The following is a 16,153-nucleotide window of genomic DNA, read 5'->3' as shown; positions in this document are numbered from 1 at the left end:
TGATGCTAGTATTTTTGCTAATTAAATTCTAACCTACAAATCAGTAATTTTGACACTTAGCCCCACCTTAAAAGTAAACTACCCTTTTCAAAGTCGACAAGCGTCGCTCTTTGAGCATGAGAGTCACACAATTTAACCAATTTACCCGCCAAACTTGACATTTGTGAATTATATTTAAAATGTACATTTAGTCACTTTTTCTGTAGTGACTCAAAGCGCTTTACATATTTAAACCCAATATCTAAGTTACATTTAAACCAGTGTAGGTGGCACTGGGAGCAGGTGGGTAAAGTATCTTGCCCAAGGACACAACGGCAGTGACTAGGATGGAAGCGAGAATCGAACCTGGAACCCTCAAGTTGCTGGCACGACCACTCTATCAATCGAGCTATGGCACCCTATTTCTCATGCTTATATTTCTCCATTCGCTTATCTACATTTATATTTTTCAGAATAATAAGCTTTTATCCTCGCGGCTTGCCGTAGTTTGAGTAACTCTGATTGACTGACTGGAATATCAAATTCCAGACCAATCCATGAATTCTTGTGCCAAAACATGGAAAGCACCCCGCAATGTAAGCCGATCAGAAGCAACATAAGGCGGGTTTTGGCGTCTATCTTGTCTTACCTACTCAGTGGCCTAGTAGTTAGAGTGTCCGCCCTGAGATGGGTAGGTTGTGAGTTCAAACCCCGGCTGAGTCATACCAAAGACTACAAGAAATGGGACCCATTGCCTCCCTGCTTGGCATTCAGCATCAAGGGTTGGAATTGGGGGTTAAATCACCATAAATGATTACCGGGCGCGGCACTGCTGCTGCCCACTGCTCCCCTCACTTCCCAGGGGGTGATCAAAGGGATGGGTCAAATGCAGAGTACACATTTCACCACACCTAGTGTGTGTGTGACAATCATCGGTACTTTAACTTTATCTTTCACACACACCTCAGCGCAGTGTTGTCAGCTTGGCGACTTTCCATCTCTTCTTAGTGACTTTCTTTTTTAAAAGTGACTTGCGACAAATCTAGTGACTTTTTTTGGGTGTTTTGGAGACATGAAAAAGCGTATCACTGTAATGTCTTCAACGTAAAGGTGGTGATGCTGTGAGCAGCCTGTCTACTTAATGTCTGCTTACTGAAAACACATTTTCTTGTACTTTTAGGTGCAATGACAAATCAAGTTCTATTCCAGTCAGAGTGGAGAGGAGACAAATAAAAAACTTTGTGCAAAGCTACAACTGTTTCTGCCTTGTTTAATTAACTGTGTGAGAAGTAAATGTTTCATCACTGTCACACTTCAAATAAAAAACAATTTATCGTTCTTGTTAATGAGCCAGTCAATAGATTTGGTTTATTTGATGAGTAAAACTACCGCTGTTTCTGCCTCAGTTAATTAACTGTGCGAGAAGTAAACGTTTTATCACTGTCACACTTCAAATAAAAACAAATTTATTGTTCATGTTAATGAGGGAGTCAATAAATTTGGTTTATTTGTGAAGTTCACAACCCTTTAGTCTTTTTTTAATCAAATTTGATAGTCTAACATTTAACAGGGCTGAACTAAGAACAACTAAAAGTAAGAATCAACAGACAAAAAATAATTTACAGTTCTAATCATAATTTGCTTTTTCAAACTTACTTATTATACCTCCCACTACGTTATTCCTTCCTGCTACAGCGTCCAATGTAATCAATTATACAAATGAGGCAATTATATCATCTATCAACTTCTGGCAACTTCTATAGCTACTTTCCTTACCGAGGAGTTGGCAACACTGGAAGACGAAGAGAAATCAGAAGAGGATGGAGATGTAGATTAGACACAAATTAAAAACACAGAAGCAGAGGATGAGACAGAAAAGCCAGCAGAGAAAAAGTGGAAATGATTTTCATTTCTAATTTCTGCTTAATTAAGACTGGCAATAGGAGGCCACAGTGCATGGAGAGGCGGGTGGGGGTGAGGAAGTCAGTCTTAAAATATAAATCCACGGTAAAACAGGCCAAATCTGTGTTAAAAAAGGCCAAACGCATCATGCAACTGATGTCTCACTTTTGTCATTTTCTGAAACTTGGCAGCCCTATTTTCCTGCTAACATTAGCATGCTAATGTTTTACACGAGCATTTGAACTAATTTTGATCATTTAAACCTAAAATTCATGGATTTGAAGACTGCGAGCATGCTAACTGTTCCAACCAAAACAAGGTAATGTTAGGGCCACAGGTTCACAGCACAGATAGCAGGCCCATCAAAATTACTGCAGGAATTTTCCAGTTTATTTTCACACTTGTTAAAACATTACACAACAATAAAAGATTTATGATGGCCACATTTTAACCTGGAACAGATTGTATTCCAATATAAGGACTAGTTTGAACTTACTGTAATCTAATTACCGTATTTTCCGGACGATAAGGCACACTTAAAATATTTTTTTCCCCTCAAAACTCGACAGTGCACCTTATAACCGGTAGGAGGCCACGGGGAAGACCCAGGACACGTTGGGAAGACTATGTCTCCCGGCTGGCCTGGGAACGCCTCGGGATCCCCCGGGAAGAGCTAGACGAAGTGGCTGGGGAGAGGGAAGTCTGGGTTTCCCTGCTTAGGCTGTTGCCCCCGCGACCCGACCTCGGATAAGCGGAAGATGATGGATGGATGGATGGACATGGTGTAATGATAAGTGTGACCAGTAGATGGCAGGGGCGGCATGGCGTAGTGGGTAGAGCGGCCGTGCCAGAAACCTGAGAGTTGCAGGTTCGCTTCCAACCTATGGACATCAAAGTCGCTGCCGTTGTGTCATTGGGCAGGACACTTCACCCTTTGCCCCCGGTGCCGCTCACACCGGTGAATGAATGATGAATGAATGATTGGTGGTGGTCGGAGGGGCTGTAGGCGCAAACTGGCAGCCACGCTTCCGTCAGTCTACCCCAGGGCAGCTGTGGCTACAGATGTAGCTTACCACCACCAGGTGTGAATGAATGATGGGTTCCCACTTCGCTGTGAGCGCTTTGAGTATATAACAATAGAAAAGCGCGATATAAATCTAATCCATTATTATTATTATTATTATGGCAGTCAAACATAAGAGATACATGTAGACTGCACTATGATTGCAATGTGACTCAAGTAAACAACACCCACATTTATATGTTCCATTGAAAATATAGAACATTACACACAGTGCTGAAAAATCTATCAAAATGTTTTAGTACGACTTTGGTAAGCTATAAAGCCGCACCGCTTGAAGGATTGTCGGCGCATTAAACATACGAGTATTATTATGGTGTGTGTATAAGGTAAGACATTATCTGGTGTTTTGTTTCGCAATATTATGCAAAATACACTTTTCCTACCTTCTGGTATCTGCTGATCTGTATTTGGGATCTGCATAAATCCTGAAAAATTAAGCGTGTCCGCCATTGTAGTCCGTGCTGATTCCGTAGTCGAAAGAGAAAAAGGAGAACCCTATCTTCTTGTTATGGGACATTCATCCTACACTGTTGCCATTTCTAATACCGTATTTTTCGGATTATAAATCGCAGTTTTATTCATAGTTTGGCCGGGGGTGCGACATATACTCTGGAGCGATTTATGTGGGAAATTAACACATTACCGTAAAATATTAAATAATATTATTTATCTCACTCGTGGAAGAGACAAAGAAAATGTCAGCAATCGTCACTCACACGTCAGTAATTGTCACACACACGTCAACCAATAAGAATTCGGCACGGGAGTGTCATGGCAGAAGTGCATTGTGGGTCATGGGATGCTAACTGCTATATGCTACTGCCGTAGCTATTAAAATGGATAATTTCAACGTTGGCGGTAACTTAGAAAAACTGAGAAGGGCTGAACAAAAATGGCAGCGAAAAGGAAATCATGTACTGCAGATTACAAGATGGACGTAGTGAAATATGCAGCACAAAACGACAAGAGGAAGCTGCGCATACCTTTGGAGTTGGCAGAGTTGTTTAGAAGCGACATCGAGGAAGAAGATTTCATGGGATTTATCGTTTAGGAGTGACAGATTGTTTGGTAAACATACAGCATGTTCTATATGTTATAGTTATTTGAATGACTCTTACCATAATATGTTACGTTAACATACCAGGCACCTTCTCAGTTGGTTATTAATGCGTCATATAACGTATACTTATTCAGCCTGTTGTTCACTATTCTTTATTTATTTTAAATTGCCTTTCAAATGTCTATTCTTGGTGTTGGATTTTATCAAATACATTTCCACCAAAAATGCGACTGGTACTCCAGTGCGACTTAAAATGTTTTTTTTCCTTCTTTATAATGCATTTTCGGCCGGTGTGACGTATACTACGGAGCGATTTATAATCCAAAAAATACGGTGTAAAGTTCTTTCTTATATCTGTCAGTAAACTCGCCATGAAAGCGCTAAAACATACCGGTGTAGGGAGTTAACATTATTCACCCGAGCAACTTCAGTTATTAGAGAGTTCTGGTCAGACGTTTTTTCACGGGACACATTTCCGGCCTTGTTGTTGTTTCCGGATGAGGAGATGCTGCTCAGTTATTGATTTAAGTGAAGTCTGAATGTCATTAAAACCTTCCTTGCACGCTACACCACTACAACAAAGATGACGGGGAGAAGAAGCTGTCGAAGTTGAGCCACGTGAATAATACCGCCCACAAAACGGCGCATTTGAACTGTCAGAAAGCGGCTTGAATATGATCTGTAAAACATCATCTATGCAACATTTTGACGAAAGAACCACCATTACATGTTATGTAGACCACAAGGAAGTGTTTTCCATTTTTTTTTTAAATATATACTGTATACCGTATTTCCTTGAATTGCCGCAGGGCATATAGTATGCACCTGCCTTGAATTACTGCTGGGTCAAACTCGCTTCCCAAAATAATTAGCGCATGCTTAGTATTACCGCCTGGTCAAACTCGTGACGTCACGAGTGACACTTCCCCTGTCATCATTTTTAAAATGGAGGAGGCTGATTTCAATATCGGTAATTTGAAATCGCATAAAGGGAAGAAGATTAAGCGCTATTCAGTAGGATTTAAGGTCCAAGCTTACATCACACTCTAATTTTTACTGCTTACCTTTGGTAAGTGCTGGAGTGAGAAGAGGTTTTAAAATAATTAGCGCATGCTTACTTTTACCGCATGACTTTGGTAAGCGCAGGAGTGAGAAGAGGTTTTAAATTAATTAGCGCCCCGGTGGCAATTCAAGGACATACGGTATATGTAATATAATAATATGACTCCTTTAATGTGGCCTATAATCCTTATATATGAAAAAAGATCGAAAATAGACCGTTAATCGTTAGTGCGCCTTATAATCCGGTGTGCCCTATGGTCCGGAAAATACAATAGCTGAAATGCAACACCTGCAACGAGTCTCACTGACCTGCTGGCTGAGCTGCGGGAATGTTCGGCTCAGGTACGGGAAGGATGGATCATCGACGATGTGCCAGTGGAAGACATTAAACTTGTTCATTGCCATCGTTTCCTGACGTTACAGGTCAAAGGGCCTTAGAACCGTCAAAAGTTAGTCTAGTTAGAACTGGACTGGGTTAAGTCACGTACCAGGTTGGCCAAAATGACCTTGATGGGTAGAAAGTGTCGAGAGGTGTCCAGCAGGACGCCTCGATGCGCAAATCTGGGGAAGTCTCTGATGGATGTTAAATTGACACTTTTCTGAAATGGACAAAGCAACGTCGAAACTTGTGTTGCATGAAAACAAGCAGAATTATGATGATGATAAAACTGACTACTCACTGCACTAAATTCATCTTCATACACCAACTGGCTGAACGTTTCCAGGCCTGAGGAAATGAGACAGAATGAGGATCATGTCATGAGAAACAGCAACAAAATTCATTTAAGAGAGTAGTCAATCAATCAATCAATCAATGTTTATTTACTGTATATAGCCCTAAATCACAAGTGTCTCAAAGGGCTGCACAAGCCACAACGGTATCCGCGGTACAGAGCCCACATAAGGGCAAGGAAAAACTCACCCCAGTGGGACGTCGATGTGAATGACTATGAGAAACCTTGGAGCAAACCCCCCCTATCTAAGGGGAGGTTTCCATAACTCTAGTTATGAAAAAAAATGCCAACATGACAGTGCCATATTTATTCGTGAAGTCACAAAGTGCTTTATCTTTTTTTAACATGCCTCAAAACAGCAGCTTGGAATTTGGGACATGTATGAGGAGGTTGAGGTGGGCGGGGTTTGGTAGGGGGTAGCAAGGAGTGTATATTGTAGCGTCCCGAAAGAGTTAGTGCTGCAAGGGCTTCTGGGTATTTGTTCTGTTGTGTTATGGTGCAGATGTTCCCCCGAAATGTGTTTGTCATTCTTGTTTGGTGTGGGTTCACAGTGTGGCGCATATTTGTAACAGTGTTAAAGTTGTTTATACGGCCACCCTCAGTGTGACCTGTAGTCGTGTACTGACAGCTTCAAAAAACTAATAAGTACTACATCAAATTCAATGTCTTAAAGGTGTCTTTATCATGTATTAATGGTAGACTGATGAATGGAATAGACATCGCTGTGACAACAAATAAAAAAATGAAACTGATGTACCATGGAGTGCTCCCCAAACTTTGGGTGCCTTAAGGAGAGCAAAGGGTTGATCCACCAGCAGTTCATCTGCAGAAACAAAAACAAGTTTCACTTCCGTGACATCATCATGGGACTTGTTGCAATTATTGTATCAAAGTCGAAAGTCTTAAACACTCAGCTTTAGATTTACCACTGTAATTAGGGCTAGGCAATAAAACAATATCAATATACATCAAACCTGGGCAAATTAAGGCCCAGGGGCCACATGCGGCCCGTTAAGCTTTTCAATCTGGCCCGCCGGACATTCACAAATATTTTTTTTAGATCTTTAAGATTGAAAGTGTAGCTGCAATCATGATGTACAGTGATTTTTTTAAATACCCATAAGTCTTGAACTGTACAACGTGTTTCAATGGTTGGACTCTGCGCTTTTGCATGATATTTTAGTGACTAGTGTTGTCCTGATACTAGGGGTGTAACGGTAAGTGTATTGGTATTGAACCGTTTCGGTACGGGGGTTTCGGTTCGGTTCGAAAGTGTGCCGAACGAGTTTCCACACAGACATATTAAGTAGCGTACCCCACGTTGTGTAAACAATGCACACCGAGGCACAACACACATCATGCTAGCAGCGACCGGGCTAAGATAGACTGACCATACCTCCTCTTTTCACCGGATATGTCCTCTTTTGCGGGGCTGTCCGGGTGGAGTTTCTTAAATGCCTCAAATGTCTGGTATTTTAAGTTAGGGTTGCGTGTATTTTCAATGTACGTTCAGGGTTAAGAAGGGGTTAAAAACAAAACAAATTGTGCACGCAGCAGCATTTGTGAGGGCGGGGCAGAGACAGAGAGAGCGAGAGAGATATGATAAACGTGCAAGTGCTGTCGCCAGGCTCTACTTTTTACCCATTGATTTATCAGATAAAAATGTTTTACTATCTATAGCAGGGGTGTCAAAAGTGTGCCCCGGAAGCCATTTGCGGCCACAGCTAATGTTTTAAAGGCCCACGGCACATTCTAAAAATACTATTAAAATAAACAAAAACATAAACAAAAGTGAAATAAAAAAGCTTAAAGGCTACATGTAATTTAGAAAAAGTTGCAACGTCGACTAATAAAACAAAGCTGTTTTTTTTTCTTTCAAACTGTCATTGCTCAAAACATAATATTGAATCAAAATCAATGTTATTATGAATTATTGACCTATCCAAGGTTCCCATTACTTCACATCAAATATTCCGCTAAGAAAAATATTTTTGTTGGAAGATTTTGCAAATTTGGTAAATAACCAAGCCATTTTGTTGTTTTCTTACTGTACCGAAAATGAACCGAACCGTGACCTCTGAACCAAGGTACGTACCGAAACCGAAATTTTTGTGTACCATTACACCCCTACCTGATACCAATATTATTTTGATACTTTTCGTTACTTTTCTAAATAAAGACCAGAAAAAATTGCATTATTGGCTTTATTTTAACAAATAATCTTAGGGTGTGGCGGACCGGTACTTTTCAGAGGCGGTATGGTACCAAATATGATTAATTGATAACGTGGCACTATACTAATACCCGTAAACCGTACAACACTACAAGTGACTATGGTAATATACATCACAGCAAGTCAGACGAGGCACCGAGCACTGTGGGTGGGGAGCGTTTCCACAGAATGTTTCCAGAGCGGCCAGCCTGAAATGTGGGTGTCAGGGACAGACATGAAAGGAGATTTTTACAAGAAAGTTCTAAAGCTTAGTGATATATCAAATAAGTCAGATTGTAGATGTTTTTTGTTTTTTTACCTTTCACGTTCATATTTCGCTGTGTTGGTTGCATTTGGCTTGATTGTAAAATACGTCGATTGAGAGCGGGTGTGACGTTCACATGTTCTCAATATTCAGGGTTTTATCCCTCATAGAAAACATTAAAATTCCATTCTGTTTTTAAGGCGGTCTGTCATAACATTTTTAGCATTCAATCAGACTTTATTGTGAGGTTTTGTATTAGTTTTCCTAAAAATAGATATACCGGCCCCAGACAAATTTTTTTCTAAAAATTTGGCCCCTGAGTCAAAATAATTGCCTGGGCCTGATATACATCATATATATTGACACTCGTTTTGTCCCGATACCAATATTTTGGTACCGGTACCAAAATGTATTTCGATACTTTTCTAAATAATGGGTACTACAGAAAATGGCATTATTGCCTTTATTTTAACAAAAAATCTTAGGGTACATTAAACATGTTTCTCATTGTAAGTTTGTCCTTCAATAAAATAGTGAACATACAAGACAACTTGTCTTTTAGTAGTAAGTAAGCAAACAAAGGCTCCTAATTTAGTCTGCTGATATATGCAGTAACATATTGTGTCATTTTCCATTCTATTATTTTGTCAACATTATTAAGGACAAGTGGTAGAAAACAAATTATTAATCTACTTCTTACTGTTAGTATGCAATAATCAATTATTCTGTCTGATACTATTTTATATTTTATTTAATTTTATTTTAGCTCTATAATTTTTAACCTCTAAAGCACTATGGTCCAATTTTTAAATTGTTGTAAACATGCTATATGAATAAAGTTGCCTTGACTTTATATTAGAATTGGATGATATCACAAAACGAGGCCGGTACTTTTTAAGAGGCGGTATAGTACCGAATATGATTTATTAGTATCACGGTACTCTACTAATACTGTACAACCCTAATACACACATAACAAATATCAACAAAAAAAGACAGATATTATTTTCTTCTAAGTCGGGAGAAACCGGCAGTTGCAAAGCAAGGTTGGTTGCATAAACAAAGGCACTCGCTCTCTGGTAACCGAGCAACGCAGGAAGTGATCACTGATCAGTGGGAGTGACACGCTGACAGCCAATCGGGTAACAGTATCAACAGTCATTTTGGTTGCGCCATCTTGTTGTCTCGCAGATGATTCTTTGCATGTTGCATGTAATAAGAGAGTAAAAATTAAGAAATTGTGGATAAATGTAGAAAAATCACCTCGATAATATAGCAGTTTTTATTGTATTTTTTCCCCCCAAAAGGGGCCGTAGTCATACAAAACCACCTTAGCTGCGCTCACCCTGTAGAGCGCAGCTGTGACTTCCTGGCAATAAACCTGCAGAAAATACTTATTTTCAGATTTCTCTGTTTACTTTTACACACTATTTTGTTACACTTTATTAAACATTTCTTTCATATTCCTTATTTTTACACCTTCATTGTAAGAGGTGATTTTTCTATTTTGTTTAAATTGCGTGTAATTTTCCATGCTTGGGTTGACATTTCCTTTCTGCCTTGATATTTGAGGGGATTATAATCAAGGAAAAGTTACATTTGAAATAACAATGTTTACATTTTATATATTTTTGTTTTTATATTTTTCTCTCCTGTTCCCTATTTTCAACAAGTCATTGAAAAATATATAAGTTAAAGTTAAAGTACCAATGACAGTCATATACACTAGGTGTGGTGAAATTTGTCCTCTGTATTTTGCATTGACTTTTTCCTGGACACCCCTGCTTCTTTCACCAAGACAATGCGAAGCCACATTCAGCACGTGTTACAACAGTGTGGCTTCGTAAAAAAAGAGTGCGGGCACTTTCCTGGCCCGCCTGCAGTCCAGACCTGTCTCCCATCGAAAATGTGTGGCACATTACGAAGCGTAAAATATGACAGCGGAGACCCTGGACTGTAGAACGACTGAAGCTCTACGTAAAACAAGAATGGGAAAGAATTCCACTTTCAAAGCTTCAACAATTAGTTTCCTCAGTTCCCAAACGTTTATTGAGTGTTGTTAAAAGAAAAGGTGATGAAACACAGTGGTGAACATGCCCTTTCCCAACTACTTTGGCACGTGTTGCAGCCATGAAATTCTAAGTTAATTATTATTTGCAAAAAAAAAATACAGTTTATGAGTTTGAACATCAAATATCTTGTCTTTGTAGTGCATAGGGACGGCATAGGGACGGCATAGCCGGCGTGGCGCAGTGGCCGTGCACAACCCGAAAGTCCCTGGTTCAATCCCCACCTAGTACCAACCTCGTCACATCCATTGTGTCCTGAGCAAGACAATTCACCCTTGCTCCTGATGGGTGCTGGTTAGCGCCTTGCATGGCAAGTCCCTCCATCAGTGTGTGAATGTGCGTGTGAATGGGTAAATGTGGAAGTAATGTTAAAGCGCTTTGAGTACCTTGAAGGTAGAAAAGCGCTATACAATAACAACCCATTTATCATTTATTTATTTATCATTCAATTGAATATGGGTTGAAAAGGATTTGCCAATCATTGTATTCCGTTTATATTTACATCCAACACAATTTCCCAACTCACATGGAAACGGGGTTTGTAGACGGAATAGAAATTGAAAGAGTAAATTAAACCAAATTTGTAGGTATAATGATTGATTATGAATTCAACTGGAAATCTCACGTAAAAAGATATTGGGGATGCATGTCTTATCTGATTTCACTGCGTAAAAAGACACATAAAAGTGCGTTAACGCCAACACTGCGTTGTATCGATTGAGTTTAGATTATTTTGAACATACAGTACAATACATCACACATAATTTCATATCATTTCTCTTTACATCATGTCCGAAAAGGACAATTCAGGATGTCTCGTAGAAAATGGACACCCTTGCACTACATAACAGAAAGAGACTGGTGACACTTAACTTAATTACGTGTGTATTTCCCCTTTAAACATTCACTAGGTCAATGATACGATACAGCTATTACATGAGAAGACAGCACAGCACGGTCATAACTTGAAGGAAAGCGGAGATAAACTTACAGGACTCGTCTGCTGTCACGCTGGGGTACTGTTCACAGCCTGGCTCCGGGTCTGTGATCAACACCTGCAGGCCCAGCAGACCGGCAGGGTCCGTCCACCCGTCTTTGCTCGGCCACGTCTTTTTAACGCCGTTGAAAATGTACTCGTAATACCTGAAGAAACAAAAACACACAAGTGTCATCATGTGACTCCTTGATGTTGCAAGGGCCCGGGTGTGAATGTAGAGCGGGTTAATCAGTAACTGGAGGGTTCCTGGTTTGAATCCCGCTCCCACCGTCCCATGAACTACTTCCTGTTGGGGAAGGTCTCTTCACCCACACATGGATGCTTGGTAGGACAACATGCTCAGACCAAGCGATACACATTTCTGTCGAGGGATTAAAAAAGGGGAGGAACAGGGGCGCCCCTTCCTATATGCAGATCACATGATCCATGTTGCCGCTATGAAGCCGCACCACTTGATATGCTTCAACATAGGAGTATTATTATGGTGTGTGTATAAAGTAAGACATATTATCTGGCGTTTTGTTTCGCAATTATATTTCCTTACCATCTGTTACCTGCTGATCTGTATTCGGGATCTGGATAAGTCCTGAAAAATTTCACGTCCCCACCTTTGTAGTACGTGGCGACAGGCACGAACTACAAAGGCAAAGACTACAAATGACAGGCAAAATTTGTAAACAATGTGCAGTTACCTTTCCACTTCCTCTAAAGCAGACCTGGGCAAAGTAAGACCCCGGGGCCACATGCGGCCCGTTAAGATTTTCAATCTGGTTCACCAAACATTCCCAAATATTTTTTGGGGATCTTTAAGATGAAAAGTGTAGCTGCCTTTATGATGTGTAGTGATGTTTTCGGATTACTGTAAGTCTTCAACTACACAAAGTATTTCAATGGTTGGAATCTGCACTAATGGATGATATACCAGTTACGATAGTGATGTAATTAGTTACTATGGTCATCTAATTAGTTACTATGGTCATCTACGTCAGTGGTCCCCATCCATTTTGTAGCTGCGGACCGGTCAACGCTTGATAATTTGTCTTGCGGCCCGGCGGGGGGATTTTAATTGTTTTTTTGTCATGAAAAAGGGAGTTTTTTTGGGTTGGTGCACTAATTGTAAGAGTATCTTGTGATTTTTAAGTTGATTTAATAAAAAAAATATTTTTAAATTTCTGCGGCCAGGTACCAATCGAGCCGCGGCCTGGTGGTTGGTGACCACTCATCCACATCACAGCAGCTCAGACGAGGCACCAAGCAGTGTGGGCGGGAAGCGTTTCCACAGATGCGGAAGGAGACTTTCACAACAAAGTTCTAAAGCTTAGTGATACATAGAATAGAATAGAATAGAATGTACTTTATTGATCCCTAGGGGGAATTCAGCAATTATCAAATATATCAGATTGTAGGTGGGTTTATTTTGTACCCTTTGCGTTCATATTTCACTGTTTGTTGCGTTTCACTTGATTGTAAAATATGTCGATCGAAAGCGGGTGTGACGTTCATATTTTGTCAATATTCCGTGTTTTATCGTTCATAGAAAAATGTAATGTTTTTAAGGCGGTCTGTCATAACGTTTTTAGCATTCAATCAGACATTATTGTGAGGTTTTGTATTAGTGTTCCTAAAAATAGGACCATAACACACATTATACAGCAGATTGTTACAGTTTTTATGTGTGTGTGTGTACGCGTGTGTGTATATATATATATATATATATATATATATATATATATATATATACCTTAATTGGATCATCCAGAGAATAGTGCTTGATACCTTGGTAGAGCGCAATATGTATGTGTGGGAAAAATCACAAGACTACTTCATCTCTACAGAACTGTTTCATGAGGGGTTCCCTCAATCATCAGGAGATTTTAATGGAAGCATCAAAAGAGAAACTGTTTGGTATATATCACCCAGGCCTGTCATCACTCAACAAGCGCAGTGAAATCATATTAGCATGCCGTCACAGACGGAAACACCTCTTAGGTAACACATGAGCCAATCACCACGCCCCTACGCCTGCCTGTACCCACCCACTCTGTGCCATATATATAAACCATTGTATGTAAATGCTTCCATTAAAATCTCCAGACAATTGAGGGAACCCTTCATGACACAGTTCTGTAGAGATGAAATAGTCTTGTGATTTTACCCACACATACATACATACATACATACATATATATATATATTTATATATATATATATATATATACTGTATATGTATGTATATATATATATATATATATACACATCGATAGATAGAAATACCGTCCTCCAGACACATTTTTTTTTCTCTAAATGTGGGCCCCGAGTCAAAATAATTGCCCAGCCCGGCTCTAAAGCATTAGCAGTGGCGCTAAAAGCTAAAGAAAAAAAAAAATAAAAAAAATAAATACATAAATGAAAAGGTTGGCCCATCTTACCTCCTGTACGCATTCTGTAGGAGGTTACAGCTCGGCCCCGCCGACGACAGTTTGGCATCAAAGATTTGGAAAGTGTCCCTGGCCAACTTTAAAGACACCGACGAGATCTGCACCTTCTGCGGCAGCGGCCACAGCGAGCCGAACATGGAGGTCTGTTGGGCGACTTCCTCGAAGCCGTCGTGGGAGTAGTCAGCCTGCCGACCCCAGCAGGAGGACAAGACCACCAGCAGGACGACGGCTTTGGAGGCAGCAGCGGGCATGTTTCCGTCAAATGCAGCCTTCAAGTCATGTGAGGCACACAACGCGCAGGGGGGCGGGGACTTGCGCCACAGCAGGACGTAAGTTTGCGGAAGTAAATAGAAAAAAATTAAAGGGGACGATGTCTATTTTCATTTCTTACTCTTACTGTACTTTCTTTTCACCACGCTATGTGCATACGATAATTAGGGTATTTTTAGGTGTGTAAAATACAAAACTTATTGTGACATGCTTACATCTTGTCCTAGCCATACAGCCCAGCACCCGGCCAAATGTTTTTAACCCAATGCGACCACCTGAGTCAAAAAAATTGGGGACACCTGATCTAGGGTGTGTGGCCCTGCGATGAGATGGCGACTTGTCCAGGGTGTACCCCGCCTTCCGCCCGATTGTAGCTGAGATAGGCGCCTGCGCCCCCCGCGACCCCAAAAAGGGAATAAGCGGTAGGAAATGGATGGATGGATGATCTAGGGTGTTATTTTAACTCAAATGGTGTTAAAATCAACACTTTTCCTGAGTTTATATAATCCGGCCAGCCAGCGTCCAAAATCCGGCCCGCGGGAAGTCCCAAATTATTATTATTTTTTAAAATAATAATTATTTTTGAAATCTGTCCTTTCTAATCCATTGTCTACCCCTTTTTACTCTGTGTCTCCTCACCGCTCAAGCAAATCATATTGTCTAAAAATGCATTTTCCCATCAATAACATGACTTTATCGCGCTTGAAAAAATAAAATAAAAATAAAAAAATATATATATACACACACACACACACACATTTTCTACAGCTTTTTACCTTTGGGGTCGCGGGGGGCACTGGTGCCTATCTCAGCTGCAATCGGGCGGAAGGTGGTGTACACACTGGACAAGTCGCCACCTCATTACAGGGCACATACATATATATATATATCATATACATATATATACATATATAAATACATTCATTTATATATATATATGTATATATATATATACATACATACACATATACATACATATATATATACACATACATATATATACATACATACACATATACATACATATATATACACACATACATATATATACATACATATACTGTACATACATACATAGATACACACATACATATATATATACATACATACATATATACATGCATACATATACATACATACATATACATATATATACATACATACATACATACATACATACATACATACATATATTACAGGCCAAACATTTGGACACATCTTCTCATTTAAATGCATTTTCTTTATTTTCATGACTATTTACATTGGAAATGACCACTGAAGGCATCAAAACTATGACACCAGTGAAGTAAAAACCATTTCAGGTGACTACGTCTTTAAGCTCATCGAGAGAATGCCAAGAGTGTGCAAAGCAGTAATCAGAGCAAAGGGTGGCTATTTTGAAGAAACTAGAATATAAAACATACTTTCAGTTATTTAACCTGTTTTTGTTAAGGACATAACTCCACGTGTTCATTCATAGTTTAGATGCCTTCAGTGACATTCCACAATTTAAATAGTCATGAAAATAAAAGCAAACACATCAATGAATCAATCAATCAATCAATCAATCAATGTTTATTTATATAGCCCTAATCCCAAGTGTCTCAAAGGGCTGCACAAACCACAACAACATCCTCGGTACAGAGCCCAAAGTGTGTCCAAACTTTTGGCCTGTACTGTATATATACAACCTGGTCCCCGGCCAAATTTGTTTAACCCAATGCGGCCCCATAGTCAAAAAGTTTGGGGATCCCTGGTTTACAGCAATGTTTGGTATTTAACTTATCAAATACAAAATTCTTGATTTGCCCACTAGATGCCACTCTTCTCTCATAGTTTCAGCGTTTGCCCATTGTACTGTTTGTAATGCAACCTTTTGTGTGTTTTCTATTGTCTCTCTTCAAATCCAGATGTTTATTCTAAAGGCATAGAAGTATTCCTCCTAATTTATTTTTAATAGATTCAAGTAGCACAGTATAGCCTATTTTACATGTAATGTGTGGGACACAACCATCAGTATAATGCAGTGCAGGTCTAAATTACTGCCAAAAATGATCAGTACGGTATTATTTCCTAGGAGC

At 39.7% G+C, this 16,153-nt stretch overlaps 1 protein-coding gene across 2 annotated transcripts in view; it reads right to left on the bottom strand.

Moving 5' to 3' along the window:
* Positions 1-14,110, bottom strand: part of hexb (hexosaminidase B (beta polypeptide)) — a 31,071-nt gene extending 16,961 nt beyond the window's left edge. For both annotated transcript variants that reach the window (XM_061908063.1, XM_061908062.1), the window contains exons 1-6: positions 13,794-14,110; positions 11,359-11,510; positions 6,579-6,644; positions 5,768-5,814; positions 5,576-5,686; positions 5,397-5,498 (exon numbers count right to left, since the gene is read on the bottom strand). In XM_061908063.1, coding sequence (XP_061764047.1) covers positions 5,397-5,498; positions 5,576-5,686; positions 5,768-5,814; positions 6,579-6,644; positions 11,359-11,510; positions 13,794-14,053 — 738 coding nt within the window. In that variant the 5' untranslated portion in view covers positions 14,054-14,110. The remainder of the gene's footprint in view (positions 1-5,396; positions 5,499-5,575; positions 5,687-5,767; positions 5,815-6,578; positions 6,645-11,358; positions 11,511-13,793) is intronic.
* Positions 14,111-16,153: the final 2,043 nt, after the last annotated feature.

The sequence above is a fragment of the Nerophis ophidion genome, linkage group LG08, assembly GCF_033978795.1.
Source record: "Nerophis ophidion isolate RoL-2023_Sa linkage group LG08, RoL_Noph_v1.0, whole genome shotgun sequence".
Lineage (NCBI taxonomy): Eukaryota > Metazoa > Chordata > Actinopteri > Syngnathiformes > Syngnathidae > Nerophis > Nerophis ophidion.
Note: the sequence above shows the minus strand (reverse complement) of the source record. Positions and strands in the feature narration are given on the sequence as shown.